This window comes from Sorex fumeus, unplaced genomic scaffold, assembly GCF_029834395.1.
Source record: "Sorex fumeus unplaced genomic scaffold, SorFum_2.1 ptg000047l, whole genome shotgun sequence".
Classification (NCBI taxonomy): domain Eukaryota; kingdom Metazoa; phylum Chordata; class Mammalia; order Eulipotyphla; family Soricidae; genus Sorex; species Sorex fumeus.
This window is the reverse complement of record NW_026606104.1, coordinates 31,770,218-31,795,281: the sequence shown is the minus strand read 5'-3', so window position 1 is coordinate 31,795,281 and position 25,064 is coordinate 31,770,218. Positions and strand designations below refer to the sequence as shown.

General features: G+C 39.7%; 1 protein-coding gene across 3 annotated transcripts in view; it reads right to left on the bottom strand.

Annotated features, from left to right (window-relative positions):
• Nucleotides 1-14,690: 14,690 nt before the first annotated feature.
• Nucleotides 14,691-25,064, bottom strand: part of PDPN (podoplanin) — a 30,508-nt gene continuing 20,134 nt past the window's right edge. The window contains exons 2-6 of one of the 3 annotated variants that reach the window (XM_056123145.1): nucleotides 24,884-25,020; nucleotides 21,946-22,099; nucleotides 18,361-18,399; nucleotides 17,460-17,571; nucleotides 14,691-16,395 (exon numbers count right to left, since the gene is read on the bottom strand). In XM_056123145.1, the coding sequence (XP_055979120.1) occupies nucleotides 16,389-16,395; nucleotides 17,460-17,571; nucleotides 18,361-18,399; nucleotides 21,946-22,099; nucleotides 24,884-25,020 (449 nt within the window). In that variant the 3' untranslated portion in view covers nucleotides 14,691-16,388. The remainder of the gene's footprint in view (nucleotides 16,396-17,459; nucleotides 17,572-18,360; nucleotides 18,400-21,945; nucleotides 22,100-24,883; nucleotides 25,021-25,064) is intronic. The other 2 variants (XM_056123146.1, XM_056123147.1) reach the window with 2 other exon arrangements.

The window sequence follows — 25,064 nt, the reverse complement described above, 5'->3', positions numbered from 1 at the left end:
AGGACCCAAATCAGAAAATCACAACAATAGTAGTCATGCATTGTGTGCGGTGTACTGCTGGTGACGGGCAGCAATTCATAGTGAGGCTTTGCATGTTATGCTAAGTTGATCACATTTGGAGAGTCCTCTTGTGGGGGGGCATGAGTGTGAGTGGCTGGGGGTGTTTGGAGTTGATTAAGGAAGGATTTTTAGCCACCTCAGTTTATGCTACAGGAGCCATGACAGATGTTCTAGCAAGTGGATCAAAATTACATTTTTCTAGAGTCTTTTTTTAAAAATATTTTTTATTGAATTACTGTGAGATGGACCCTTACAAAGCTGTTCATGATTGGGTTTCAGTCATACAGTGTTCCAAGACCCATCCCTCCACCAGTGTACATTTCCATCGCATCCCCACCCCTTGCCTTCCTCTATGTCCCTCTATGTCAGATGCTTTTCTTCACCCTCCCTCCCTGCCTCCCTCCCTCCCTCCCTCCCTCCCTCCTCCCTCCCTTTCTCCTTCCTTCCCTTCCTCTCTCCCTCCCTCTTTCTCTCCCTCTCTCTCTTCTTTTATTATGCCCTATCCACTGTTCTCTCTCTCTCTCTCTCTCTCTCTCTTTGTATAATGTCTTAACTTTCCCATGGCTGCTGTAACAAGGTGCCCCATGGTGCTGTGGCTTAAATAATAGAACATGTTCTTTAGCCATTCTGGAGGTCACCCCAAAGAAAGACATAACCAGAGAGTTTAGGGGACACTGTTTTCTGGTCCTTCTAGCTTGAGATAGCTTTCATGTTCCCTGGCTTGTGGTGCATCTCTCCAGCCTCTGTTTCTATGCTCTTTTTGCCTCTTCCTCTTCTATCCATTTCTTCACTCTGTGGCCTCTTCCTCTTCTATCCTCTTCTGTGGCTTCTTGTCAGGACCACCGATGTATCTAGGGTCTTCTTGGCAATCAAGGATGATCTTATCTCAAGGTCCTTAAATTAATGGCATATGCAGAGTTGTCTTTTCCAAATAAATTTTCATTGACAGGTTCCTGGAATTTGGATGTGGACAGATCTTTTGGGCACTCTTGAGCCCACTACATCTAAACCCAGATTCTATTACCAATCTTCTTAAGTAGACCGGGAAGTCCCAAATGGGGACACAATACAAACAAACAAAACATTTCTTTCTGTTCTGTGAGATAGTTTCTCCAATAGCATAGTCCAGGTTCTTGTGAAGTTGAAGGATAAAACTCACTCATGGCGATGGTTGTGTTGGTATATGCTCTGACCAGCCCTAAGTATGTTCACAGGCAGTTCCTACAACCCTTTAACTGCACTTTCTCCTTGGCATCTGTGGTATAGTTTTGCTCTTCCTCTCTTAAAGGACACCCTCCACAGAGGCAACTCCCTTCATTCTTCTGAATCTGCTTAAAGATCCCTTCTTCCAGGTCAAAACTTCACACCCATGGAACTTCTTCAGTAGCAGTGATCTTCAGAATTGGAAGTCACCCCATCATTGGTTGGGATACAGGAAGATTTGAGAACTCTTTTTATTTAGACCATAGCCTCAAAAAACATTATTAAGTCTCGATAATATTCAGTAAGTAAATTAGTAGAGGTTCCTAAATATGCATTTTATAAAGTTACATTGGACTGCCCAGTGTAAAGTTGTCATTATTTGACTCACTGCACAAGGAGTTAGTTTTTACTATTGGGGATCAAAAGTATTTGGGGGCCAGAGACAGTACACAGTAGGTAGGGCACTTGTAGTGCATGTTGGATCCCTGGTACTCCATATGATTCCCAAGAGCTCACCAGGAGTGATCCATGAGCACAGAGTCAGGAGTAAGCCCTAATCACTGCTGCTTGTGGCCCCAAAACCAAACCCCAAAAAGTGTATTTGGTGAGTATAATAAAATTCATGCAGCCTCACTTTGTTTTTCCCTCTTAGGACAAGACCATAAGTGATGAAGGTGAAGACTCAAATCTTTTGTTTCTCTGATTTCTTCATCACCTATCCATAACCCTGAGTTAGCATAGACAGGGACAAACAGAAGCTTTTTTTAAAAAAAGTTTTTTTTTAATTTTATTTTATGTATTAAATCACCATGAGAACAGTCACAAAGCCTATCAGTTCAAGTCTTGGTTGGTCATACAATAATCAAACACCCATCCCTTCACCAGTGCACATTTTCCACCACCAAGAACTCCAGTATACCCCCCTCCCACCCCATCCCCCACCTCTGTGGCAGATTTCCACTTTACTCTCTTTCTCTCTACGTTGATCACATTCAATATTATGACAAAAGACCCAACATTGTCATTTGGAATTTTCACTAACATTCAGACCTGCCACGAAGACATCATTAGATAATTTGTTTTCTATTGCTGATTATGAAGAGCATATGATATCGTGTGGCCACAATAGTGGCCAGGAGATTTTGGATTTATGATATTTTATTTTTTAATGTGGGAGTACTGCTATTTATTCAGTCACTGATTAGCTGATTGAATTGGGCATGAACTCCACCTTACTTTTTTTTCCATAGTTTTATTTATTAAACCCAATATACCCCCATCTCACCCCACCCAATGCCTGTGAGGCAGATGATTTCTACTTAACTTTTCTCTACATTGATTATGTTCATCATTTTGACAAAAGATGTGCCATTATTGTTTAGAATTCCCCCCCGCCCCCCACAATCTGAATTGCTGAAAAGGCATTGTGAAATACTTGAATTTATGATATTTTAGTAATAAACCTAGAGGGATTACTGCCAGAAGCCCCTGGGTTCCGAGATTGGTATGTGTGCTTCTGGGATCATGGTCATTCAGAAGCTGGAGCTGGCGTTTGAGGGTGGTAACCCGGAGTATTGTCATGGTGGGGAGCAGGGCCGATTCCACCACCCCCATCCCATGAGGCCCCATGTGCCTCGTCAATGCAGTCTCATACCTGGCTGTTCATTAGGCTCTAAAAGTTGCAGGCCACCATGCTGCCACCACAAGGGGGGACAGGCAGAGCAACAGACACCCTTTCCCTCCCAGGGCGGCATAGCACCATAGTTAAATGCACAGTCCAGAAGCATTTTGGTTGGGCATTATATTTTCCTCAGAGTTTTCCACTGCCATTCAAGCCAAACAGAAGCTTTTTAAAATTTAAGTTTTGATGCCTAAACTCCTTTTGGAGTCTTGAGAAATAGGAATATCATAAATTTGATACTGAGCTGGGATGGATGAGACCTTGAGTCGAACCCTTGCAGAGAGAGCTAGCTTCCTCAGACTTTTCCCCTCCCTCTCCTTTCCTATGCCATTTCTGCACCTCCTCTGGCCAAGTCCTTCCCTGGAGGAGACGTGCCCCATCCAAGACATGAGAAAAGGAGGATCTTGCTGTGGGTCACCAAAGCTCCAGCTGCCCTTAAGAGACCAGGCGTATGTGGCACCTGATGTCTGAGCTCTGAGGTGTTGGGGTGTGAGTGCCCAGCAACGTTATCAGGCCAGGTGTTTCTGCCACGCTACAGAGACTCTGGGTGCTGAATTCACAGTAGCAATGACTTCATGCTCTGAAACAGGCGAGGAGGTAGCAGTGAGCAGCTACCACAATGGGTTCTCTAACACAGAATTCCAAGTGTGTACCTGGAGCAGTGGGCCACTCCCTGGTTTAATTTTAGAGACGTCAGCAGACCTTCACTTAAGATCTTTCCTTGTGTGTTCCAGTTCCTGGAATACTGCCGTTGGTAATGTTCCTTTGATTCCTGTTCCTTTTCTTTTGGGGAAGCGGTTAGGTAGCACCTGGAAGAGTTTAAGGACTACTCTAGGGATCACTCTGTGCTGTACCAGGGATGGAACCCAGAGCTCCTGCATACAACACCTTCATTCCAGTCCTTTGAGCCAAATCCCTAACCCTTATTCCTGTTTTTTTTTTTAAATCCAATTTCTCTAGATGAGATATAGTAATTCATCCGAGTGGACCTACATTGATATGGCACCTTATTTTTGAGGCATTGGGACATAATGACAAAGTCATGGATTTGGGACTACAGTTATTTCACCTATTGTTGGGATATGGCAGAGTTTACTTGAATTCTTGTGGGTGGGGAGCCAATATTGATGCCTAGATTTCAGGTTGTTAAGGATTATATGTGATGAGTGTAGAGAATCTAGCATATGTCCAGACATGATGGCTGCCAAAGAAGCAATGATTCCTATTGCCATTGTGTATTATTTTATAATTTACAAAATACTTTCGCACACCTTGTTTGCACAGCTAGTCTCGTGAGTTGTATTATTTCTATTTTTTCCTTTTATAAAGATACGGACGAATAACGTGTAAGGCAGGTCTTTTTGCATTTGACTCTATTTCTTGTTCTCTATTGTTTCCCCACTTCAATGGGTCAGATATTCGTTGCCGAGGAGCCTCGTAGCTTAGGCTCTGGGGGAGAGAAAGTAGCCGAGGGGAGGTGAGAGGGAACAGGGTTCTTAATGTTTTCCACAGATATCTCTGCATTGTGTCACTATGTGTTTGGCTGACAACAGTCTGGAAATGCCAGAATTATAGTAAATTAGTCATGCTGGAAATCTGTGAATGAAGTATAACGCCTCAGACCCCAAGCACGCTGTTTTAGCTACAGACCCAAAGGAATGTTTTGATTGTTTCACTTGAGGAATTAATTGAAGAATTTCATCTCACTGTTAACATCTGTGGCACAGAGCCCGATTCACAGGATACTTTCAAGAAAAATTTGTTTCACACTTGTTCAATAGACGTTGGAATTTAACATCTCTGACCTTTCAGAAGTGTGGAGTAAGGAAAGCATTTCAAGACTAGTCACCATGATGGGTGGGGAAATTAGTGCAGTTTGGACTGTCCTTGTATTCCACTCTCCATGTAAGGGTGGGCTCTGCTCATTGTTCTAGGCCATATTTCTTTCATCATGGATTCCTCCAACATGAGTGAGATATTCAGATGACAGTATAGGAAGGTCTAGTAACATCTGTCTGTCACAAAGGAAGCACAGTGGCTGCCAAGCCATTGTTTGCAAGCATCAAGGGGATGGCTCAAGGTCAGCGTGGATGAGGCCAGTGTTGCTCTCCAGCTGGAATGGGCTGGATAGGCAGAGGAAAGCTGCCCTCACAAAGAGGTTAGGTAGGGAGTGTATGAATTTTGAGGGCTACTTTAACAAACTGGGCAGCTTAATCCAGCAGAATGGTGTTTCCTCACCATTCTGGAGGCCACATGTCTAAAATATAGATATCAATGGGCCCATGTCCTTCTGAAGCAAAAGCCTTAAAGTTTAATCCAACTTCTAGTTGTTAATTTATGGCAGCATCACTCCCATCTCTGTCTCCAGTTTCAGATTCTCTTACCTGTGTCTTCTACTCATCTTATTACATTTGTTAATGGGCTTAAGGTCAACATAATTAATCCAGATCATCACTTCTTGAGAATTTTAATTGGTCTGTAAATATCCCCAACTTTTCAAATAAAGTCACTTTTATAGGGTTGGGGAATCAGAATCAGAATTTGAACATTTCAACCCATTATTGGTATAGTTGCTTTCAAAAGATGCTAACAGAATGAAATGTAGAAAAATTCCCAGTCAATATCAGGCTGATTTCTTATTTAAGAGAGAAAACATTAAGAAGGTGCTTATAATAAAGCATTTCCATTTCTGGCTTGAGATATATATATATGTGTGTGTATATATATATAATATATATATATATGTATATATATATATATATAAGACCATGGTTTACCCGAGGGATTTTTCTCAGAGCCAATTTTACAATTAAAAAAATTATTTTGTTCTGGGCTGAAGAGATAATACAGGCGGTAAGGCACTCTCTTTGTGTGAGCCAATCCCAGTTCAACCCTGGCACCACTTACGGTTCCCAAAGCACTGCCAAGGATCACTCCTGAGACAAAGCCAAAAATGGTCCCTGAGTACTGCTGAGTATGACCCAGAAACAAAATAGTGTTTCCCCTCTTACATTTGGGAAAATCTTTTCCAACATCTGATATATCTCCCTTGTAAGTTTTAGAAAGTACTGATTTTTAAATTGACCTTATTTGCATTTTTATTAGAAATAACTAGTCCAAAAATGTTTTTAGGGAAGGTAGAAGAGCCATTTCTATTACTTTGAAAATCCCCATATTTTTCTCCAATGTTAAATGTTTTCATTGAAGAACATAGATAGAGACAAAAGATCATTGTGACATAAGAGAATATTTATTTTTATTTTTTGTGGTGCTTGTTGTTGTTTGGGGAGTCATACCCAGCTGTGCTCATGTAGTCCTGGAGATCAAACCTGAAGTTCCTTTGTGCAAAGTATTTACTCCAGTCCTTTGAGCTATTTTTATAGCCCAGTTATTGGTTACTTAAACACAATTAATTTGATCTTTACATAAACTGTCCTGTCCTCCCGTTGTTCATCGATTTGCTCGAGCAGGCCCAGTAACGTCTCCATTGTGAGACTTCTTGTTACTGTGTTTGGCATACTGAATACTCTCGGTAGCTTGCCAGGCTCTCCGAGAGGGGCAGAGGAATCAAACTTGGCTTGGCCGGGCTGGCTGTGTGCAAGGCAAATGCCCTACCACTGTGCTATATGATACAAAAAAAGAAAGATGCCAAGTATGTCCTACTCTGGATACATAAATATTTAAAGAATTAACTTGGTTTTACTGATTTTTCCTAGATGACAAACTACTTATCTCTAGAAAAATGGAAGGCCTTTCATTATAACCTCATTTGTTACAAAATTGTTCAAAAATTAAAACTTAAGAACATGCCAGTAATCCATGGGGGAGGAGACAAGAGTGGGCTAGTCATGATGTAATTACCTGAAATACTGAGAAGCATTAGAGCTCTGGCATTGCAAGGTTAATATAAGTGAATGGAGATAGCAAGACACAGAACATGAGTTCACGGATAAAGAAGTTGAAAGCATGTGTAACAATGCTATTTCAGATTATAGGCACATATAAATAAATTAAGACATATATGTATATATACATATATTCCAAAATAAAATATACATGGTTAAGAAAATGGATCCCTCTGGGAAGGGAACAAATAGGAAATGGATGTCAGGATGTCAGAAAGGTCCCCAAGGGATAATATGCAAAATATTTTGGTTTTTGAAAATTGTGTAGAAAACAGGATACAGTGATAGATTTGATGGTATATGGGGCTTATTGTTACCGTTTTTTTTTAGTATATCCAAAATATTTTATAACTAGGTCCTCGTTTCCCATTGGCTGAAGAAGCTGTCTTCAGCATGCACTCCTGTTCATGTGATGGGGAGACAATTGATTAGATAAGATGTGAACTAAACAAAGAAGTAAGAGGAGTCTAGACACCAGTGCTCTGGCTGGCTGCAGCCGTGTTGTAACTGTTGTAACTCTGTAATTTTAGGCAACTGTTTGAACCTCAATTTCTTCATCTGTAAAGAGGAGATAATTTCTGTCTTGCCTACTTCACAGGGATGTCGAGAGTGTAAATGAGGTTATGATAAGAGAAGTAAGACAGAGTCATTGGAATAATTGCCACTAATTATTGAGCAGTTACTGGGTTTTCAGTCAGGTATTAAACGTTCATTATTTACTTTAAGGCTGATAACAACTCTATGATGTAGGTATTATTCACACATATTTTCATGTAAAACATAGTAAGGCTCATAAACAGATAATTTTCCCACACTCTTCACTCCAGAACCGCTCTCTGTCAACAAAGACCAGGTAATGACTTGGGGCGGGTGGAAGATCTCACCAGGCTTGCAAACCTTTGTGTCCGGTCACAGGAAGTTCTGACCAACAAAGACAATGGTGAAATGTCCAGGCTACACTGGCCAGGCATATTGTCCTGGGAAGCAGAAGAGAGACTTCGAAATATAGAAAGAATCATTTCATCAATTGCAGTAGCTAAAGATGAGAGAACAGAAGAAAGTTGGTGTGAAGGTTTTTGGGGACCCTGCTAGTTCATATGTGATTTGAGATGTGAGCTAGTGGGAAGTATGAACAGATGGAAAGAAATAAAAGAATAAGTTTATTAATTAGTAGTGACAGAAACCATAGGGCAAAAGCAAATGAGTTAAAAATCACCCTAAGGCTGGACACCAAAAATTGCCATGTTTTGTATTACTTAGGATTCCAGCAGCAAATATATGGGGCCATCTCCCCAAGAAAAAGGTCAGAGAAGAGTTTCATGGCAGGATAATTATCAAGGGCAACATGGGGTTAAAAAACTAACAAGGCTTGCCAAGGCACCTGGGGTAGTAGCCAAGGGAAGCCCTTAATATTCACAGTCCTAAAAAAGTGGAGGAGAGGTTGCTTAATGGAACATGGCCAGGCCTGTGACTGATTCATTAGAGGCTGTATCTTTTGGTTGAGAAACATAACCACCGACAACATGTGACCTGGAAGAAAAGGAGCTGGAGGAGAGCATATCCTAGGGTGTCAATCCTGTTGTCCTTGGATCCCTTCTCAGGGCCTGCCTCCCATTGCGCAAACTCAACCTGACCCCAGAAAACTTGGTTGATTTAGGTCATGGAGGCCAGCTTCTCAGGTCACAGAGCCAAGTGGGGGAAAAGTGGAGCATAGACTCTGAGGGACTCACGAGAGATATCTGGTACAGTTACAGAGGTGTCAGGACTCGGCATGTATAGAAAACTGAAGTTTTCGGAGTGGCTGAAGTTGGTGAGCTCTGCCTCTGCTTGGGAGTTCTGTGGGATTTTTCTTCCCTTGTTTTCACACATATCAGTAGAATAGCTGCTACAGTAACTGCTCAGTAGATGAGTCCTGCTGTCCCAGAGCTTCTGTTGGTTGAAGCTGTGAGAGTAGATCAGTTCTGAGAGGGTGAGACTAGAGAGAAGTGAATAGCAAGTTTTAGATATGCTTATAAGGACAGAGGGTCAAAGTAAGATAAGAATAGAGCCAGTGGGCAAGAAGAGAGAGAGACCCAGGAGAGGCAACCAGATGGTGGCTTGACATATTAACCAAAGGAAGAAAGATGGAGTCAAGGAGGTGAGGAGCCAGATAGTACAGGGACTATGGAGTATGAAATCAACCCCAGTTTAGCTTAGACAACACTTGATGCCTGTGCATCACTGGGTGCAGTTCCAGGGGCCTCCAGCACTGCTGGAATAACTCAGATAAAACCGTGTTACCACAGGGCCTGAGTAACACCACATCCTCAGGCCCTTAAACTGAAGCACCATTCTAGATGGTGAACAGAGGAGAGGGTTCTTTGGGGCCTTCACGCTCAGCTTGGGAGCTCCCTTTCAATAGCAGATCAATAGGACTGGCTGCTGCCTTTTGTTACCAAGGACATTTCTAAGAAAAGACCTTTGGCATTGACAAATGGGAGGACAACGCATTAAGCTGAATGAGTGAAAGCTAGTGAGCAAAAGTAGGTCATATTGGCATTACAGTTGGGACACACAACAAAAGGGCTGCCTGGAGAGGGCAGGCAGATGCCCAACTTAGTGGTAGCTTGATATGCTATCCATTCTCTCAGGTTCAATCATCAGATCTATAATCATATATGCATGAACCAAGTCTGTTCTAAGGCTGTACTTAATGCTTATCAGACTCATTAGGCACTAGTTTGTACTCTACCTGTCTGTCATTTTGGTGCTTTTTAATGAGTGAGATTCTCTTTCCGTGATGGGAATATTTGTGTCCATTGTTGAGGTTAACACCCCATCTCAACATGAAGTTACTTGGAGCTGAATTGATACCCAGAAGTCTATTCAGTCTATTAGAAGAGAACAAAAGGACATGGGTAATGCTGAGCTGTGTCTCCTCCAGATTGTCATAGAAGACTTCTCTGGTATCGTGACTCCTCTCTGCTATCGTGGCCTTTTAACTGTTAAGTCCACCTCTGCTTAAATCTTAGACATGTCCTTTTCCAGTAATACTTGTGCTCTTGGCATTCTCTTTAATATTTACTTTTATCTCTTTAAAGTTATGAACAACACCCAAATTGACTCCAGCCAAATATCTCGACTAAGCTCCAAGCTTCAAGCTGATATCCACATGCCTGCTTGAAACTTCCTCCAGGATTTCTACAGATATCTCAGATTCTACATATTCAACACAAACTCCTGCTTCTTCCTTTCAAACCTGCTTCCAAAGCCTTTCTCGGTTAGTTGATGAAAACTTCATTTTAGATATGCTTAGATCTAAATCCTTGGGTTCATATTGACTTTTTAATGAGTGAGATTCTCTTTCCGTGATGGGAATATTTGTGTCCAGTGTTGAGGTTATCACCCCATCTCAACATGAAGTTACTTGGAGAGTTACTTGAATTAATACCCAGAAGTCTATTCAGTCTATTAGAAGAGAACAAAAGGACATGAGTAATGCTGAGCTGTGTCTCCTCCAGACAGTCATAGAAGTCTTTTTTTTTTTCATCTGGTATGTCTGTTGACATTCTTCAAACTAGATAAATCTCAAGTCACTCCACTTCTTTCATCTTGATCTGTACCACCATCATGATATCTTTTGCTCAGGTTATCACATTGACTTTTTAACAGGCCCAATTTCCAATAGGGAGAAAAAATTATGTTTTCTTTCTTTTATTTTTTTTTGATTTCTGGGTTATACCCAGCCAATGCTCAGGAGTTACTCCTGGCTCTGCACTCAGGAATCACTCCTGGCAGTGCTTGGGAGACCATATGGAATGCTGGGAATCGAACCCGGGTTGGCCGTGTGCAAGGCAAACGCCCTACCCGCTATGCTATTGTTCCAGCCCCCCAAATTATATTTTCTAAACATAGGGGAGTTCATGTTACAGTTCTGCTCATAACCTTCCAAAGGCTGCCCTCATGTCTCTGACATCGTGTCCTACCATTCTCCCCTGTGTTCACTCTGCTCCAATCAGCCTCTAAGCTTGCTTGCTTTCCTGGAATGCCCCAAACACACTAATTCAGATGTTGGTATTCTTCTTTCCAGGAAGCTTTTTCCTCCTTTGTGTCTATTTTATTTAATTTCTCATCTCTTCAGGAACTCTGCTCAAACCTCAGTGAGCCATTTCCCACCAGAGAACCAGTGCTTGTTTCCTGCCCCCACTTCTCTTCTCATGCTGCGTTCTCTTTGCCTCACCACTCTCTAATTTTCACATGCTCTCTAGTTTTATTTATTTGGATTCTCTTATGCTAGAATGTTAGTTCTACACAGGCAGAGAGTGGTTTCTGTTTACTATGTGCTCCCGGGACCTAGGACAGAGCCTGATAATAAATGTTTATTGAATGAATAAATGAATGAGTATTCATGCCTTCCTCTGAAAGTGTATCTCTCCAGCAGCCAATATATCTTTCAATAGAACAGAGTGTTTTTGTTTCTATTTCTTGTTGGATAAACATCCACGTTATGATACCCTTTCCAGCTGAATCCAATTTTTTGATTGCTTCAAAAATTTACATCAGTGGCCACATGGAGGCAGTTGGAGAGAAGGAGGTGGATAGAGAAAAGTGGGAGGAACAAGATTTTGGAATCATGGAAGGAAACTTCTGTATTGTGGCTCAGATCCATTGGATGCAGAAATAGAACACATGGTGCCTTGCATCACTGTCTGATAAAATAATCCCCCGGAGAGAGTAGCACTGCTGAGGAAAAATGTTCGGAGAATCCAGGCTGGCAGTTTGCCTGAATCAGGCAGATACATGTACTCTGGGCTCTTGGGCCAAAAAACACACTCTTCACCCTCCCCAGGAACTCTTCTTTCTGCTCAAAGGTTTTAAGTTTATTCTGCATTACTGCTTCTTAACTGCAGTTACATAATTTATACCTATTGATTTGGATACCTTCTAACCTTATTTTAAGCTCCAGGGGGTACTCAGGCCTCTATAGCTCCCAAGAAGGTAACAGTGAACTCCAAGTATAGGTGTTAGAACCTAGCAATATTTCAGGGAAATTCTCTTCCCGTTTTCATTGCATTTTGGTACCATTTATTTATTTTGACTGAGGTCTTATTAGCTTATAAGAGTATAAAGTTTATATATTTAAGGATAAAATATTACCATGCTTCTACCAAACTCATTAGATTGTTTATTAGAAAATATTAAAAAGTTGGGGCCTGAAGATTAGGCTCATTGGCACACTGAGCACTTGCCTTGTGTGTGTGAGGCCTGGGATTAATACTTTTTTTTTTAGGTCACACCCGGTGATGCTCAGGGGTTACTCCGGGATCTGCACTCAGGAATTACTCCTGGCGGTGCTCGGAGGACCATATGGGATGCTGGGAATCAAACCCAGGTCAGTCGTGTGCAAGGCAAATGCCCTGTACTATTGCTCCAGCCCCCTAATACCTGTTTTTTTTTTAAATGTTCAACAACACTTTTTTTATTTTATTTTTATTTTATTTTTATTAGTGAGACATCATGAGGTGCAGTTGTAGACTTACAAATTTTTGTACTTGGGTTTCAATTATGCATTGATCAAATACCCATCCCTCCACCAGTGCCCATTTCCCACCACCACGGGTCTCAGTATCCCTCTCACCCCCCATCCCCCCCATCTCACCCTGCCTCTGTGGCAGGGCATTCCCTTTTATTCTCTCTCTCTTATTGGGTGTTGTGGTTTGCAAATGAGGCAACGGGTGACAATCATGTTTGGTCTATAGTCTACTTTCAGCATGCTTCTCCCATCCTGGGAGGATCCTCCCAACACCCTTTATTTGGTGTTCCCTTCTCTATCTAAGCTCCCTTTCCCCCTAGCATATGTGGTTGGCCTCCAAACCATGGAGTAAAATTCCTGCCTAATACCTGTTTTTTAACCACAAAAAAGGGAAGTGCTAGTGGCTGAAGCAATAGCACAGCAGGTAGGACACTTGTTTGCCTTGCACACAGTCAACATGGTTTCAATCCCTGGCACCCCCTGAGCACTCCCAGGAGTGATTACTGAGTGAAGAACCAAGAGTAAACCCTTAATGTGGAACCTCAAACAAACAAAAAATTAAAATGCTTTAAAATCAAACTATGGGGCTGGAGCACTAGTACAATGGGTAGGGCATTTGCCTTGCATGCAGCTGACCTAGGTTAGATTCCCTGCATCCCATATGGTCTCCTGAGCACCGCCAGGAGTAATTCCTGAGTGCATGAACCAGGAGTAACTCCTGTGCATTGCCAGGTGTGACCCAAAAAGCAAAAATAAATAAATAAATAAATAAATGAATGAATAAAATCAAAATATGCATTGGGCTATAACTGACCTTATCAAGTGGTAGAAGACTTGTTTTGCTTGTTCTTTAAAAAACAAAAAATTAAACTTTTAAAATATGTATTATTGTTTCTCAAAACATTTGTCCCAAGCAGCTCCATGCCCTGAATTAAAAGAAAAAAATTGACATGAATGTGAAAACAGCAAAGGTTTGAGTTACTCTTTGTCTGTTCATTAAAATTAGTCCAGGAAGCCAAATGAATGAAATTCTGCATTTAATTGGTTCTCCCAGTTTGAAAGGAAAAAAGTAGGGGTTCAGGGGCCATAGAGATAGTACAGCAGGTGGGACATTTGCCTTGCATATGACTGAGCTGGGTTTAATCCCCGGCACCCAATATGCCTTCCCGAGTAATACCAGGTTTGGCCTAAAAACAAAACAAACTCCCCCCAAATAGGGGTTAAAATAGTTTTCAATATGACATAGCTCCAACTCCACATTGCAGACCCTAGATGTCTCTGATGGAAGTTTATTGGAGTCATTTTTTTAAAACCCCAAATGCCCTCGACAGTTCCATTAACTCCATTGAGGTCATCTGTGAGTGATGGGTAAAGAAATATAAATTTACGCTTGATTTAGCTGAGGCTTTTGTTCTCTTTCTTGGTCTGTGAGACTCAATGAATGTGGCTAGCCTTCAGCTTTAAATGAGGCACTTTTTAAAACAACTCACGGATGTCCATCTGAGGGGTTGCAGCCTTAAAGCAGCAAGAGGTATAATTTCTGTGTTTTTTCCACTGCGTTTCACCACTTATCTAAGGAACACATAAGATTTCTGACATCTGGAAAGTTCAATAATCCTGATGGAGCAACAAAATGGTGAGTTGATTATGTGGAAGGCATCATGCTCATGGCTCACACTTCTAGCATCTAACCTTTATGATTGAGGAAGGAGTTTACCAGGAGACCTGGAGGTACTGGATTCCACATGAAGCCATGTGGTGGGAGGCAGGGTCAGAAAGGAATGGGGCACAGAAACAGAGGACCTGACCCATGAACCACATAGAACATTTGTAGCTGAAGATCCAAGGAATAGTGAGATGTCCAGGACTTTTGAAGACATGTGCTACCTAGACCCAAAGCAAAGGAGAACTCCTCACATGGGGTTATATTTTCTGCTCTTATAAACCAAGTCTTTGCCTGAAGTTGGTTTCTCAGGGAGAACTGGCAGCAGTAAGGTCTAATTGCTCCCTCAACTCATCCCACCCTCCAGTACACAGAAATCGGATGTCAAGCAAAACCTTTTTGATCCTTTGTGGAAAGGGTACTGGAGGTCTCAAGTGCCACATACTTTCTTTTCCCATTCTTTCACTTGACTCGAGACCCTCTGCTTTGGCCGAAGGAGTTGTTCCTTTTCTTTCCCATGGTTGTCCTGCCTTATAACTCTTCAGAATTCACTCCCAATCAGGTCAAGAAACAGATGTAGCCATGATGTATTATCTCACTGAGAGACAACGCATGACCCAGACTGAACGACTATTTCCAAACAAAGACTTGACTCATGGTTATACGCAGTCATCTGTTTTATTTTAAAACATGTCTACACTGTATTGAGCACCAACACAGATGTGACCAAGAAACCCACAGTCCCGTCCCAGCAGGCAGTGAGTGGGTCCAGTGTATGACTTGGGATGAACTATTATTTTTCACAACAAGGGGCGGGGCTGGGGTGTGACAAATCAGAAAGATGAAATGAACATTATTCCTAACAACTGTTCAGGAATCTGATGAAACACAAGGTTATTTAACTCAGACGATTCTTCTAAACCCCATCTCTGAATCGGTTATATTCAAATATGGTACTTGGGTTGGAGGTCCAGGTGGACGAAGGTCACCCAAGGACATACAACATCCACTTATTACTGCACAAAGTGCAAAATGGGAGGAACAGACAATACTTTCTAACTTGTCTTATATTCTACTCTTGTAGCATAAACCACAAAAATTTAGAAGTTATCAGATTTACATAGCCACAATCATGACAAAGCATCTGCTCAATGGAAAAACTTGCTGTTTAGGAAAAAGAATTCGATTGATCTCTGGTGACAAGGAGAAGGGTTGCACTGGGTTGGATGGTACCAATACAGAACAGCAGCGTGTGCTGCTTTATTTAGATCTTTTTAATTATGACTCCCCCGAAATGCGTGGCCTATCATTTAGACCGGGAATACCTTTTATTTTAAAATCAAGTTTCTAAATGTAGCTGCTATAAAAAGTTAGTATTTTACAAATTTATTTTTGCTTCCCAGATCTTTTCTCTGTGGCAAGAAGTGAATGTCTAAAAACTAGTAGATTCTATCCCTCATGCTAGAGGCAAGCATCGTTTGGGGACTGTGTGGGGACCACCATGGCTCTAGGTTTTTGAAACACTTGTGCATTTGTGACAATATGGGTCTCTGACAATTTCCTTGGCATTTGGGACTGAGCTGTCCACATTCTAGAACAAAATATAAAGGACTTACATCATTGGAAAGAGGACCAGCGAGCAAACCTCTGAATCATCAAATCATCATTGGAGAAGGCAGTAAAGCAAGTCTAGAGACCAATTTATGGCCTTATTGTGGAAACAAAAAGTTTCCTCCAAAGTATCAATTTCCTGTTTATGGCCCAAAATGGATGCCTTTGAAGTGATTTATGCTGACCAATGGAAGACAGTTGCTCATTCTATATTATCCAAGTTTAGATTTTTCTGCTTGATTATTTACACCAAATGAGACTTCAAAAATAGAGTAAACGCGACTGGAATGTGTACATTTCAAGAGATCAGATATTGCAAAAATGCTTATGCCATTTACTGACAAAGCACTAGACTCAAGGACACTCTATAAATATTTTTCAGATTCCCTTGCATTTTAACAATAACAGAATGGTCAGAATGAAGACATGATTAAACATTGATTGAATTATATTGTCTAATCTTAGTTATAAATCAATTTACAGTTTTGCCCCTTTTCTATGCATTTTGCCTTTTAAATCATCTTTTATAAAATTTTTATTTAAAAAAATTTCAAAAGACAAATGCTGAGAGGAGCAAGTCTGGAGAATCATCTTTTCTTCGGTTGCTTTTGGCAAGAGGAGGGATCACCATGGATTTTGAGGGAGGGGCAAGCATTTCCATGGGTCATCTTCTCCCACATTCTCAGGGATGAGGAGAGTTGAAGAAAATGTTTTTTTAAATATGTTGGTTGGAGGGTACAATCCTTCAGTTCTTTAGGGCCTGTGAAAACAGAGAAAGGTAATTGTCACTTCTTTTACCAGCATTGTGAATGATAATTCTGTGAGTCAAAGTTCCTATTGTCCTTGGTTTAAGTCCTCCAGTTGGGGTTGGAGAAATGGCTCAAGGGGCTGGAGCACATGTTTTGTAGATGGGAGGTTCAGGTCCAATTCCTAGCACTTCATGGTTCCCTGAACACTTTGCAGAGTAACCTTTGCGCACAGAACTAGAATACCTGAATACCACCACGTGTGATCCCAAAACAAAACAAAACAAAACAAAACAAAACAAAGTAAAATGTCTTCCAGCTCTGGGTCCTGATTTTCTCTTCTCCTTTTTCTTCCTCCACACCTGGTCCTCACAAAACTGGGTTCATATTTCCCAGGAATTTCCAAATACAGACATCTGTGATGGTAGTTGTATTCCCTAGGCACCTCCACACTAGTGGCATAGCATATATTATCTGTCTTCTTCCCATTCTCCTCCCTCCCAATACCAATCACATCATCAACTCCTCAAGAGAAGTAAGGGGGTTTCTTCTGACTGAATTTGAATCATCTGAATTCTTAAGAAACTCCCTTCATCACTATGTTGGAAGCAGTGTGTTGTGTGTGTGTGTGTGTGTGTGTGTGTGTATGTGTGTGTGTAAGAGGGAGGAGAGAAGGAACTTAAATGAAAAGACCCCATCACCAGCAGAACTTATCATGAAAATGGAGCCTAGGTTCTGCAAAAGTTACTCAGGGATCAGGATGATTAAGTATCAGTTTAAACTTGGTTGGGATTTTCCATCAAGTCCAGCTGGCTGACAAATTAAGACTAGAGGTCAAATTGGGCAGATTTCAATAGAAGTCAGTGAAAGAGCCTTGTCTGACTAATTCAGACACTTTACTTGGAAACTTCTAAGGCCCAAGTCGATACCCACTCGTCTATAAAAACTTCAGAAACTTACGGAGGAAGGGGGCTTCAGAACATGATCTTTACTAGAATTTTCTATCAGTCCCAATATTTAAGCACTAGGAAGGACAACTTTCATTTCCCTACCATAAGTATCTAAGTGATTTACTTACGAGTACCTTCCTGACATTTTTCTCACAACCACAAAGATGATGCCACCAATAAATCCAATGGCTAGTAAGACCCCAACTATGATTCCAATCAGGGTTGCTGTCGCCAAGCCATCTAAATGAGAGGAGAAAAAACATAAGCCTCAGATAAATAATAATTTTGAATGAAATGTTACATTCATTACAAACAACATCAATGGCCCACATAAATAGAAAATAATGTTCTTTGTGGTTTTTCCTGAATCCAGGGAAAGTTCTCTTATAAGAAGAGAAACTCTGGGTCAGTCTAGTAGCAATTTATGAATGAAGTGATTTCTGAATCTCAGAGTCTATCAGTATAGTATTTATACTGGAAACTTAACCATTCACTATTAAAATTAGCCCTTACTTTCATTATTCATAAAAAAATATATTGTGATAGGATACCATTTCCCATGACTTATGAAGTTAATGGACTCATTGTGGTTTACCCATTTTCAAACACAGGTAAGTTCTCTCTTTGTTATACAGTAGGTTAAAAAAAAAAAAAACCTATCCTCAGAGGGTTTTGTAGTCTGCTTTTCTTATTCATCACTGTATTAGTGTCTTCCCGTTCATCGATTTTACTCGAGCGGGCTCAGTAACGTCTCCATTTTGAGACTTGTTGTTACTGTGTTTGGCATATTGAGTATGTCACGGGGAGCCTGCCAGGCTTTGGCCCGGGTGAGATACTCTTGGTAGCTTGCAGTGCTCTCTGAGAAGGGTGGAGTAATCAAACTGGGCTTGGCTGAGCTGGCTGCGTGCAAGGCAAATGCCCTACCATTGTGCTATCACTCCAGCCCAAAATATAAGGTTAATAAATATAAAATTCAAAGAAACCTTTTTAATTCCTCAAGGAATATTTTCATGCCAAAATCAAGCTTACCTTTCTCAACAATCGTCTCTGTCTCTTCATCCACTTTCTCTGTAAAGAGAAAAATGTAGTGATAGACTTAATAGGATTTAATAGCTATAATTTGATAATTGGCAAAAGATTAATTTACCCTAGTTGGAAGGTAGCAAAACACAAAGCAAAAAGGATAATTTCTCAAACAAATGGAATCAGGGGATTTTTAAAAAGCAAGCTCTGACATGATCCTGTTTTCAAAATCATTATTACTGAATACTTCTATACACCTATGAGTCCAGAGTACTTTTGTGTATGATAATGTCTTCTCACCTACTTTGGAAAGGAATCTAAACTACAGAGAACTTAAATAAATGGTCAGAGGTTAAGGTAACAAAAGAATCTAAGGTTGATGATTCTTTCAAATCAAGGAAACAGAAAATTCACTTATGATGATAAGGTTTACTTTGAAAGAGTTTTCATTTTGAAAGCAATACTGTAATATTGTACTATATGAGAAACATACAGATGTTTAAAACTTTTTTTCAAGCAACCTAATTTTTCAAGACCTTAACATCTCAAGGTAGAATTTATCTAGTTGATTGATGAAGGAAAATTCAAGCTGTGTTTATTAGACAATGAATATGGGCTCTTTTCTAGAATCTTAGTATACAACAGAAAAATACCACCAATTCTTGGCAACTTTCCTAGTCAATGGTGAAAACAGCCCATCATTATTAACAATATGTTTAGTTTTTCCAATGGCTGGGCTGAAAAGAAACCATACTCTTTGCATCATATCTCTTTCAAAAAGGGGAATCTTTTTTAAAAAAAATTTTATTAGTGAAACACCATGAGGTACAGTTGTAGACTTACAAATTTTTGTGCTTTAATTATACAATGATCAAATACCCATCCCTCCACTAGTGCTCATTTCCCACCACCACGGATCCCAGTATCCCTCCACCCTCCACCCCCCCGCCCCGCCCCTGCCTCTGTGGCAGGGCATTCCCTTTTGTTCTCTCTCGCCTTTTGGGTGTTGTGGTTTGCAAAAAGAGGCATTGAGTGACAATCATGTTTGGTCTATAGTATACTTTCAGCATGCTTCTCCTGTCCTGGGAGAATCCTCCCAGCACCCTTTATTTGGTGCTCCCTTCTCTATCTGAGCTGCCCCAAAAGGGGAATCTTCTCAAAACAACTTCAGAGTACAGTCATTGAGTGAAGATTTCCCCGGATGATCTGAATGCATGGCTCTGGAACTGTCTACTTGAATTCTCTGAAAACTCAAGCAGACAGTGCTATCCTATCATTAAACCATGCTGGAGGGCTACTAGGTCTGGGTCTTTGCCAGAACCAAGATGAAATAGAATAAGCTCCCTTCAAATTATTCTTGGTAACTACAAGCACAGATAGTTCAATTATTGGCTTACTAACAAGTGGCTCCTCATAACATACCATTATTACTATCAAAAATTGCATTGCCTGGGGCTGGAGCAATAGCACAGTGGGTAGTGCATTTGCCTTGCACGCAGCCGACCTAGGTTCGATTCCCAGCATCCTATATGGTACCCCGAGCACCGCCAAGAGTAATTCCTGAGTGCATGCATCACTGGGTGTGACCCAAAAAGCAAAAAAAAAATTGCATTGATTACAAAATCTATCATAAAAAAAGAGTTTGGGGAATATTCATTACTAACTTAAAGATTTTAGTCCTGGACAGATCCCTAAATTCCTCCCAATTACATTGGCTGTTACCATGAAAATAAGTTACAACTGTGACCATCAATCACCTTGGGTTTTTCTTGGAAAAGAACTGGACTAATACAATTAGCTCTTAAAAATCAAGTATTTGTAATTAATTTTAAGTCACATGTGAAAATTTCTTGGGACAATGATGTATTAAATAGGAATGGATCATATAACAATTATTATCACATAGTAAGGCAGAGGAAGGGATAGAAAAATAACCATGACTATTTCCAGGTAACTGAGAATGACTTATTTATTTAGAGTAGTAAACTGCCAGACTTGATTTAAAAAAAAAAAGACTAGTCAACCTGGAAGTCTCCATTTTCTTCTCACTGTTAGCTGTCAGTCAGTTCATCTTCCACATCATCAATTATACAAATTTTAAATACCTTCAAATAATCAATTATATTGTTGATTCTTTCCATGCTTAAACAATATGTTTCTCAATAGTATTTAAATGTTAGCTCTTTTCATTATCTTGGATTACCACTACTTTATTTTCAAAGCACTTAATAAAACTATATCTTAATCCCATGTGATAAAAATATACACAGCACAAAATTGACTATCATCACCATTTTTAAGTATACTGTCCAGTGATATATATATATATATTCATTAAGTAATAACTCCCTATTGCCTAGTCTCTGGAAACTACTTTTATATCCTCTGTGTCTGAATTTGACAGCATTATGTACCTCATCTAAGTGCTACTGTATTAAATGGTATTCATCTTTTGGCGAATAGCTTATGTTCTCTTAGCATACTTTTCACTTAGCACAATGTCTTCAAAGTTTACCATATTGCAGCACATGTCATACTTTTATTCTCTTTAAAGTTCAAATAATACAAATTATCACAGCGATAATACAGTGTGTATGACACTCGCCTTATAAGCGGCTAACCTAGATTTGATCCCCAGAACCCAATATGGTCCCCCGGGGCCATCAAGAGTGATGCCTGAGCACAGAGCCAGGAGTAAACCCTGAGTACAGTCAGGTGTGCTTCCCCAAAATAATAATTAATAGTTATATGATATTCCATTGCCTACATATATTCTGTTCTGTTTATCCACTCATCTGTTGATTGATTTTACATTTTAGCTGCTGTGGAACTGTTGCTATAAATACAAAAAAGGGCATATAAATATACATCAAAATCTTCAGAAATGTCATAGAATTTTAAAAACCTGATTGGTTGTTGGGTCTGAAAAACATATACTGAATAATAAAGAATAACTTTCCAGGTGTTCAGCTAAACAACTGACTTGAGGAACCATTGTTATAGTCAAGGTGACTATGCTTACATTTATTTAAAGATGTAAAGAACTTTCTAGATAAAATTTATAATTTTAAGATTACATAAAATTCTAAAGTTAGCAAAACTCAGAACAGTTTTTTGAGGATTAGTTCTTTTTATTCTCTATTCCTATCAACTTACAGTATAAGGTATAGTTTATTTTAATCCTAAACACATTTCTTAATATTTATAAAGAAAGCTCTAGAGCTATACACTCTATTTCTTTCTTTTGGTTTTGGGACCACAAAACCAAAATAAATAAATAGAGATAAAGTTTAAAGAACTTTGTAATACTTTTTTAGCATCAGGTGCAAAGATATTAATTTAAGATGTTAAATATTAATAATGGAATTGACTAAGATTTATACATTTTGGCTGATTTTATGCTGTTAGGTGGCAATACAAAGTTCTTTAAATGAAATAAATTTTGACCCCACCACATAAACTTTGGATTATAATTTGTTCTTACATGCCAAATTGTATCCTATTGATCATTATATTCGTTCATATGTTATTTGGAACACACTGATGAGGCAAAAGAAAATAAACCTCTTTTGAGACAACCAGTTTTCTCACCTGTGGGGTGACTGTGACTGTGACTGTGACTGTGACTAGTGACCATACTCATGGTTGTGGTGATCTGGCTCTCTTCTTGAGTCTGAGTTGTGCCTTCCACAGTTGACTGATCTTCTATGTGCATGTCAGTTATTCTCTCTGGACTTGTTGTTACCTAGTAGAGATGAAAATGAGGTATAACAGAAACAACTATAATGTTTAAAACATCTTCTTATGTTTAAAACATAAATGAATAACAAATGGTTAGTATGCCAACTTCCTATTATCTTAAATCTTTAGAAAATGTGGGTCACTGGGTTTTAATTTTTCTCTCTCTCTTAAACTTGGATCACACTTTTTCCTGTACTATTTACTTGGCACATATGATGTATTACTACATGATTTCATGCCTTATCCAATTAGAATAATATGTAACTTTATTGAGAGATTATTATATGCCAAACCTTTTAAACATCTTCTAGGGAATCCAAAAATATATTATTAAGTAGGTATTATAGTATTATAGAGCAAGGTATAGAACAAGATTAACTAATCTCTCTTGCTCAAATTCACAGTCAACAAGCAAGACTTGCAAGTGAGCAAGAGTGAGAGAAATGGAATTATCATAATATCCAGCAATTCAATATTTGGGCTTATGTCCAAAACTATTGAAAGCAGAATCGGAAAGGAATATTTGCACATCCATGTTTATATCTACATTACTCATAATAACCAAGAGATGGAAACAACCCAAACCACATATTACAGAGGAATGAATATGGTATATATACAAAATGGAATATTACTTGGTCTTTTTGAAAAAAAGAAAGAAGGTAATTCTGCAATATACTACTTGAGGACATTACAATCATCAGGAGACATAACTGTAATATAGTAGATTCCATCAGATAAGATACTTAGAGTGGTCAGTATTATGGAGATAGAAAGAATAACGATAGTGCACAGGCACTGGAGGAAGAAGGAAACCTTAAGCTGTTTAATAGTACCATGCTTTGGATTTGCAAGATTAAAAATATCCGGAGACCAGTTCTACAAGGGGAATAACCGAACAGCACTGAACTATACACTTACAACAGTAAATTTCAGGGCTGAGAAAATAGTTCAAAGGGCCCTAGTGTATGTTCATGTCAAATATGCACAAGATGCCAAATTGTATCTCAGGCAGTATACATCACCTCCACCCCCACCCCAGCACCTATAGCCCTGGTGACCCAGAATAATTCTGAATCCAGGCACTGAAGCATCCTCCAGCAGAAAATTGCTGGGAAAAGCCTCCAGTGGCCCTGAACTGTGATTTGGAGTCAACTCCCAAAATGACACAGTGCTTGTTATATTTTAACACAATAAAATATGCTAATGAGTACTACTATGCCCTTAAGTTTCTAGACTGTGGGGATTTTAAATGTGAGTATTATGAATTTCTTCTCCTCTTGAAGTTTATGTTTGGGAAGGGTGGAAAGCTGTGAATATTCAATAAATAAAGCAAAAATGTAAGTTTAGATAACCTTGAGTGCTTTGGAGAGAATTAAGTTAGGATCAGGGGTTGGTAAAATATTGTAGAAGTCAAATGACAAATATTTTCAGCATTAGAGACCATTGAGTTCTGTTGCAACACACTACTCTACTCTAAGAAAGTATGAAAGCACAGACAAGCCTCATAGACAATTCTCAGTGGAATGGATATTGCCATGTTCCAATAAAACATAATTTATAGGATCAGGGATGTGTGACTCAGTGGTGAAGTGGATGTCTCACATGTGTGAGGCTCTGGAGTCAATTCCCAGAACAAGACATGAAAACCCAAGCAAAAATAACTTAATTTACAAAAATAGGCAGGGAGGTCAAATCTAGTAACAGTTTGTTCACCTCTGGACTAGAGAGTAATTTGAACATGGAAATGGTGGTAATGAGGGTGGTATGACTGTAAGACTCAGAGATAACATTTGAATTTGAGAATCCTAGAATTTGAATGTGAAAATGCTTAAATTTGATAAGTCAGCTGTGGGAAGCTCTGGGGAGTGTATGAAACAAAAGAAAAAAATGTCTAAGTGGGAACATGAGCCCAGGAGTCAGAAAGACTAACATGACTAAAATAAAGGGATAGGGATTGAGATGCAAGGGGGTCAAATAGGAAGGTCTGTTCCAGGTCACTAACTAAAGGATAAGCTTCTCTGAGGTGGACAGTATGGTTTATATATGGTTTATTCCTCAATGTTTCCCAGTGCCTCCCACTTAATGTGCCTAATGCTGCCTAAGGTCAGTGCTGGAGACACTCATGGATTGATTAAAAGTCCATGCAATGAGGAATGTGTCCATTGAGATTCTTACTTACCCTATACCAGTGTTGTCTGTGGATGAGACCCTAATCTATGTTTATGAATTTATATAAGACAGGAACAGAAAAAGACACATTAAAATTTTTATAGCACGGATAGTGCTACAGTGTCTAGGTTTTTATTGTATTGATCTGCTATAGCAGATCAGACAGTTAAAAACCTACCTCCTCATCAGTTGGAGAGCCCTGGTACATGTTCTCAAATCATCTGTGATCACCATACTAGCTACCTGCTAAGTGGATTAAATTAAGTGGTTTCTGTTGCAGGCTATATGAGAATCCCTCTTTTTTATTTCTTTTTTCTGGCTTTTGGGTCACACTGGGAAATGCTCAGGAGTTACTTCCGGCTCTGTGTTTGGGGCTCTATGTGGTATCCACTAGGGATTCGACTCATACTTCCTGCACGTGAAGCATGCACTTTAGTACATTGAGCTATCTCCCTGATTCTGCTCAATTTCTTTGTACGGTGACTCATACAGTCACCATATATATGAAATTCACTATGTCTCACTGTCTATTATTCATCAGTGTATCTATCTTCTCCTGAAATATGATGACATGCTTCCAGACTGAATTTTAGATAAGGCTTCCTGGGACACTCACCAGACTGTGTAAGCTCGTAGAGCCATTGGGCTCTTCAGTGACCCCTGGTGTCACATCGTTATCTTCTGCACCTGTTGTCTCCATGCCATCTTCAATACCTGTGGTAACAATGTGATCCTCTGGATGGGCTGTGGGGGCTGAAAAAGAAAGACTGAGTCAGGACTTGTACAAACCATTCTCC